Here is a 7,244-nt window from a genome sequence, read left to right as displayed (position 1 = left end):
GTTTCTCGATACACTCAAGGACCGGTGGGGACTTAATCTCACAAGGTCAATAGTCTATCCACAATTAGGTGGGTTCGCTAGTCTGCATGCTGCTGCTGATGAAGACCGCTTTGAGTTGGGTAGTCGTACGTTGTATGGCGATTTGTGCGTTGGTAACTTTTGTATAGTTTTTTTTATGCAGTTAGAATTAAGTGGCAAACAAGCCATTGAGTTTGGGACAAACAGCGTTGGTACCTTCTACTCGGAATATTTTCGTTCAATCGGAATTAAAATTTCATTAGAATAGCGATTTTTATTGTTTCTTTTTATTTATTGGCCAGCACCTTTACACTGTGCGCCGACGTTTTTGGCTTCAAAAATGTTTGATTACTTTTATGAATACAAAAATCGTTAATTTTAAAATTAAGACCAAAGGTTCTTGCTACACATACTTATACAAAAAGCACATGCACATTCTTACAAAGCTTATTCGCGTCGTGGCTTGTGACACATCCACATGTACTACTGTATATAATATAATTTTATAAATATTCCATACATCTAAGAATTTTCATATCATTTTCAGATTTTCTTACAGAAACAAACACAATAAAATAAATGATGTAACTGAATTTTCTACGTAGTTAAGGTTTCTAGTTTTATCTCATTTGTTTTTTTTTTTGTTTTTGGTTTTTTGTAAATTACGAACGTCAATTTAATTTGAATTCTTATTGATATTCTTTGAGTTGAAGTAACCATTCCGTTTTCTCTCGATTTTTATAACTTTGCGAATTTTCAGCATTTTTTTTTAATTATGTCAACCTATAAACTTAGCCTAAATTTGAGCCTCTTTACTTTTTCTGACTGCCTCATTTTGTGGAAATAAGTTCTTATTAAACTTGAATTTGGCTTGAATTTGCTTTCTCACGTATGTATGTACTTACTCGTATGTATATCTCATAGTAGTCAAAGATTGAACCTCTTTCGCTCATTGGGCTGACTTAGTCAAGTCTCAAGTCAGATAAACACGACGAGCACACAGAGAAAATATCTTACGGCCTTATTCTATACGACGAACGAACTGTCACATGAATGATTCGAGTGCCAACTAAATCACCTCTCATCCGAGTTCTATTATTTACGCGTTCTTGTTCGACGAATGAACTGTCACATGAATGATTCGTATGCCAACTAAATTGCCTTTCATCCGAGTTCTATAATTTACGCGTTCTTGTTCGTCGAATGAATTGTCACATGAATGATTCGTATGCCAACTAAATCGCCTCTCATCCGAGTTCTATAATTTACGCGTTCTTGTTCGACGAACGAAGTGTCAAACGAATGATTCGTTCACTGACAAAATCTATTGCCAATCGCATTCGGTAGCACACGCATTCTCTACATTCGACTGTCTTTCGTGCCCTTTTACTGCTTACCTTTGCTGGCAGGGCTTTCCATCCCGGCCAATCACCACGAGGACAAATATGCGAAACAGCGATAGTCTATTACGTTCGTCAGCGCGTTAGCGGAAACCAAAATAATACGCGAACCAACTTCATTCGCTAAATATTTTATATATTTTATTTCGCTCTTCAATTCTGAGGCTTCGCTCAATATTTTTGTTTCGCGAAAGCTCTTAGCCAATGGCTTGAACTCCAACTACGTTATATTATTCGTTCTGTAGATTGGCTGATTAAACCTCGGAGCGTCAAAGTTACGACCTCTGACTCTAGCATAAACATATTAATATAAGTTTAATGTGTTTTTTAAAATTACTTACTCAGTAAATTACAGAGTATTTTATAACTTTGCTCCTATTTTCACTAATTAAGTATTAAAATCTGATAATAATTATTAGATACGAATACATTTAATTACATATATTTCGGTGCGATCCGCAAATTTACTCATCATCATCGTCCTCCCCATCATCCTCATCGTCATCGATGTCTTCCTCATCGAGTTCTTCTTCTTCATTGTCATTTTCGTCAGTGCTATCGTTTCGTTTTAGCAATTTCATCCCGGGTTTTGTAGTCATTTTCTTTTGAAGTACTTTGCTAGTTCCCTTTTTGGCTTTGGACGCAACTGCTTCATCGTAATCCAACTCATCGTCTTCGTCGTCTAACTCATCGTCGTCATCGTCGTTGTCATCATCATCTTCGCTGTCATCGTCGTCATTGTGTTTCCGTTTATTCAATTTTTGCAATTCGTTCTTTTTTACTTGCTCCTTGGCCAATTTGTTGAGCTCAGTGGTGTCCATAATTTTTACGCGTCGATTATTTGGATCCAAGCATGTCACCTTGATGGTCACAAAATCGGACAAACGCTTGTCATCCCAACTGGAATACTGAAGAAAAAATGTAAAATTACACACGAAAGAGACATAGAGTTCTTTAAGAAATTTCGAGTTGAAACAAATATTTATCAACTCCCTTAAATAAAGCAATATTTCATATAGTCAGTAGATCCTGGCATGAATATGAATTAAGAGATCTGATGAAATGGCACCAACACAAGAAATAAAAGTAAAATTTTATCGCATTTATAAGGGTCTTTAAAGGTCTTAATTGAGGATTGGCTACTATGCTCAAGCAGGAACATTTATTTTCAGCATTTTCAGCAACGGACACATTGGAGACGCATGATTTTGTAGCCACATTTACTTGATGCGAAAAAGGTTCTTCATAGCGCATTCACTTCTAACAACTCTTGCCAATGGATCCAACCTTGTGAGGCTCGCGAACTCTTTACTGAACATGGGCCAATAAATATCTAAGCCAAAAGGCTGAGGATCTTCTAAAATAAATGCTGCTGCAGCTGCAAGTTGCATGAAACATCAAATAAAAGAAAATGTGTTTTCTAATAGTAGTCGCCCCCTGACAGGCAATAGCAAATCGCCGAGTGTATGGCTGTCATGGAAAAGCTCCTCATAAAAACTATTTGTCGTTCCGAGTCGGCTCAAAATTACAGGTCCCTCTATTTGTGGAACAACATGTGGACGCACACCACAAATAGGAGCAAGATATTGGCCAAACACCATTTTTCTTTTTTTCCTTGTTCACTCCTCTCGGGAATATAGGGCCTCGACAAGACTTGTCTTGCGTTGGTTTCGTTAATCTATTTGATTTCTAACAGGGTAGGTGACTAGCCTGCGCTACCAATCCTAAGTGGTGGAAATGCCCACTTGTCGTTGCTTACGAACAATCTTACTGCTTGGAGCGCCATCTGTGTTTCACATTTGTATGGCGAAAGGATCGCGCAGATGGTTGAGGACTTCGCTAAGTTTCGTGTGTCTGCGGTATTACCACGATTGCCTGGTTCCTCTTGCAGCGCCACTGATGCAATATGTCATTGTTTGTTTTTGCTTGGCTTAGCAGCCACAATGCAAATAATGCGCTGACTGTTGTACGGGAGTAAGGATGGAAAGATAAGTTTTTAGGGTTGAGGAATGAGATTTTTTTGCCAATAATTGTTTTGTGTTTTGCCAATTATTTATTTTTTCGTTTTTATAGTTTATAGAATATAAAAATGAACTCGACTACAATTTTTTAAACAAACAATATTTTATGTTTCCCATAACCGCGTGATTAAATTAAATTAAGATCTTAAAAAGAAACTGGGTTACATATTGCATATGGCGGGCTGCGGAACAGCCGAGCTCCCTGTGCCCAATAATGATCTTACGAAAAGTTCCATTACGCTGGTAAAATGCAGATCCAATGATATGACACGTGTGGCTGTATTCATTGGCCTATTGGCATCAAAGTTAGAAGGTTAAGATCATTACCCATTTTTCTTTGAAATTGCTGCTGGAAACGTCATTTCGGGCAACGGTGAGCTCTAAAGAGTAAAGCTAAATGATTTTTTGTGTCCGCAAATTGAAGACATAGACTTGGACGACCTTTGGTTTCCATGCCATAATAGATCTTTTGCGCGCCAAGTCCCACAATTATATTATCAGCTTTCTCGGCGTTGTCAATTGATCACCTCGAAGCAGCTGTGTGACGTCGTTGGACCCTTTTTTGTGTAGTGCCGTAAATGGTCGCTATTATGCGAAGAACTCATTAAGGATTCTGGCCCCTATGGATCCACTTGGCCAATCGGCCAAGCCATTCGTGAGATAGAATCAGAAGCAGTATCCAAAGTTTTGGGATAAATAGAATGCGCCACTGCGAAACCAGCCGAGACAGAAACATGATTGAAATTGTGTTTCTTAGGTTAGGTTAGGTTGAAGCGGTTGTCCTGTGGGACACACTCAGGCTCGTAGCTCAAATGCTTGTCCCCATCTCTCCTAAAATCAACGTGTGTTTTTCAAAAATTTTAGAATATCTCTGATTTCTGCAAAACTGAGATCTTCCAACTCATTAAAAAATTGTTTACCTAGAATTGTAAACCTGCGTCTGGATAGAGCAGGACAGTGGCACAGTAGGTGCGAGATTGTTTCTACCGCGTCCTCATCTAGACAACTTCTACAGAAGTGATGTGTTTGCATACCCATCGTTTGGGCGTGTCTACCTATTAAGCAGTGCCCCATTATGACTGAAATCATTGTGCTAAGGACTGTGCTTATTTTGACTTAGCAGAGATTCTGTGCGTTTAGCATTTAGAGTCGCCCACACTTTGACGGGCGATTTTGCAGGTGGCTTCATTGCGCCATCTATCGTTTACTTTCCTTACAATCTCTTTAAAGATGAGTAGCTTAGATGCTTGTAAGAGTATCCCTATGTCGTTGTCTATGTACTCATCGGACAATTTGGTGCCAAATCTCGCTAGTTCATCTGCTCTGCTGTTACCCGCAATGTCGCGTTGGTCCGGAACCCATTTACTTTTAAGTGAAATGACTCAGCCATCTCGTTAAGAGATGTGCGGCATTTCATGGCTACCTTGGAGGTTGTCGACGGTTTTGTGAGGAATTTCATCGCCGCTTGGCTATCAGTGAACATGTAGATGTCATTTCTGGATATCGCATCGCACTGTATCAGTGTCGCTCCTTTCATCACTTCAGTCTGAAAGACACTACAGTAGTCTCTTAAATAATGTGTTTCTTAAATAATGGGATAATTTACGCTTTCGAATACGCAACAAACTTCTTTCAATCTCGTTCTACATAAAATTCAATTCAAAAGTTGGGAAGTTGTTAGATAGTGCGCCTTGAAATATGCAACATCAACCTTCCGGCTCGAAATAGCTTTTGATAAGTGCAGAAATGCAGAAACATTTTCACCACACACTGTGGTCATCTTCATGTTGTTGATAGCGTTACCAAGGCGGCTGGATACCGATTACTAGAAAAGGTTACACTATTGCGCAATAAATTTGACTGATAACAAAGCACTTTGAAAGATGACGGGTACTCGGATTAGTTGTAATTTGGGCGTTGAGCGCTTTTCCACTATCATATGCTGCTCTTGCCATGTAAGGCATTAGTGGTTCACTGCTTAATAGTAGCAAATAATTCTTCCTACTATCCATTACTTGGGTTTTCTACTGTAAAAACCTCATTTCAACACAATAAAAAGGCTTCGTTCGTTGAGTTTTGTCGCAGAAAGGCCGCACATTTCCAGAAATTGTCGAATTTTATGACCTACTTTTTTCATTTTTTGTTGTATCTACAATACATTTTCATTTTCTACTCTCTAAATACTCTTGAAATGCATGCAAATACTTCTGCAACTCACCACTGAACTGGATGTGAAGAGCAGCTCCTCTGGTGCGGTCTTCACACGTATATATTTCTGCAATAAATTATTAGCATCCTTACGCCACAAACAAAGTCGATTATTTTTGCAGTAATCCTCGTTTAAATCACGCTTGTATAACAACAACTCAAGCGAATGATGAGCAACTGAAGAAGAAGTACCGGCAGCCGCCGCGCCGGAGACGGATGCGGTGGTGCTTTTTTCTGTGAATTGTTTCTTAGGTGGCAAATTATTCGCAGCACCAGCACCTGCACCTGCACCACCACCACCACCAGCACTACCGTCACTAGCGCTACCTTTCTTTGCGGTGGCCGCAGTAGTTGGTCCGCCAGCATTTGCGCCAGTCGCAGTGGATGCTTGCGCTTCATAGTCTTCATAATCGTCCAACTCTTCATCACTCAACTCTTCATCCACCTCAGCATCGTCGTCATCAGCATCATCGTCACTTTCTTCGTAGTTAGCAGGCGCTTTTCGTTTAGTCGCCGCTGTTTGCTGTTTACCACCGACGCTCGCAGCGCCCTTACGTTTCCGGCCACGCTTAGCACTGCTGCCTCCACCTCCGCCGGCGCCGCTACCGCCGCCGCCACTGCTGCTGCATGTACCAGCGGTGCCAGCCGTGCGCGTCTGCTTCTGCTTTTTACCATTTTTGTTGGTCGAAGAAGAGGCGGCTGGACGCCAATCCTCCTCAGAGTCATCATCCTCGCTATAATCTTCCTCGGAATCCTCGAAAGTGGTGGTCACCAATTCTGTGCGACTTCGCATGTTGATGCGGGCTCAAAGAACTTTGTTGGTGAGATGAGAGTGGTGCGAGTGAATGATGGTGGGCAACGGCAACAGAATTAAATATGCGCCCGGTGAGTAGTGAGTGGGTGGTTTTGCTCTACACAGATTTTGCAAATTTTCGTTTGAATCGTCGGAAGGTTTTTGTTGATACAAATTTTGCACTTTTCACTTCACTTACTTGAATTTGAAATGCATTCAAATCAATCGTTGAATTAATAAAATTATTTATTATCTAATTTTGCAATTAATTTCACCACAAACAAATAGATGCAAAATATTCCGTTTTCTGTTCGTTTCGTCTGCAATTCAAGTCAGCGCTTCGGCTAAACGTGAAAATCGTTTTTATGCTTTTTCTTGTGCAGCTACTTTTGCTAGTTTGCAAAAACTCTCACAATTGCGCTCGTTGCCTGAGTACTCCGAAGTTATGTGTGTGTGTGTATTTTCTCTATTCTACCGCTACTTGTTCCTTTTCTCAGGACGATGTACAATTCAAAAGTTTACTTGTTGTTTGGCAGACAATTTGCACTCGCAAGTCTTATCCCAATGTTGCTAGAAAAAAATAGAAGCCGAAGCATGGAGAACATCTTTGCAAATGAAAATCTCTTGACTTATGGGGGATGAAAGCTGTGACAAAACCAAGTGTAGAGCACGCCATCTCTGATAACAAGGACTTTGTGGGGAAAAGCTCTCTGTATTTGTTGTTATGTATGCATTCACGCAGCTTTGCCTGAAGTGCTCTCTTGCTCGTTGCCTCGCAGGAATACTTCTCCTTAACTGTTCACC

At 40.2% G+C, this 7,244-nt stretch overlaps 1 protein-coding gene across 1 annotated transcript; it reads right to left on the bottom strand.

Annotated features, from left to right (window-relative positions):
* Positions 1 to 291: 291 nt before the first annotated feature.
* LOC128866806 (nucleolin) lies at positions 292 to 6,821 on the bottom strand. Its single transcript, XM_054107795.1, has 2 exons — positions 5,658 to 6,821; positions 292 to 2,326 (listed from the first exon to the last, which is right to left on the bottom strand). The coding sequence occupies exons 1-2, from the start codon at positions 6,438 to 6,440 to the stop codon at positions 1,883 to 1,885; spliced, it is 1,227 nt and encodes a 408-aa protein (XP_053963770.1). The 5' UTR covers positions 6,441 to 6,821; the 3' UTR covers positions 292 to 1,882.
* Between the last annotated feature and the right edge of the window lie 423 nt (positions 6,822 to 7,244).

The sequence above is a fragment of the Anastrepha ludens genome, chromosome 6 (genome assembly GCF_028408465.1).
Source record: "Anastrepha ludens isolate Willacy chromosome 6, idAnaLude1.1, whole genome shotgun sequence".
Classification (NCBI taxonomy): domain Eukaryota; kingdom Metazoa; phylum Arthropoda; class Insecta; order Diptera; family Tephritidae; genus Anastrepha; species Anastrepha ludens.
This window is presented reverse-complemented; position numbering and strand designations above follow the sequence as displayed.

Bases quoted from the DNA above. Each gene is read 5' to 3' on its own strand.
- LOC128866806 (XM_054107795.1), bottom strand. From the start codon at position 6,440: ATGCGAAGTCGCACAGAATTGGTGACCACCACTTTCGAGGATTCCGAG. The intron at 2,327-5,657 runs GTGAGTTGCAGA...TTTTTTCTTCAG, and splicing joins TCTTCACATCCAGTTCAGTG to TATTCCAGTTGGGATGACAA.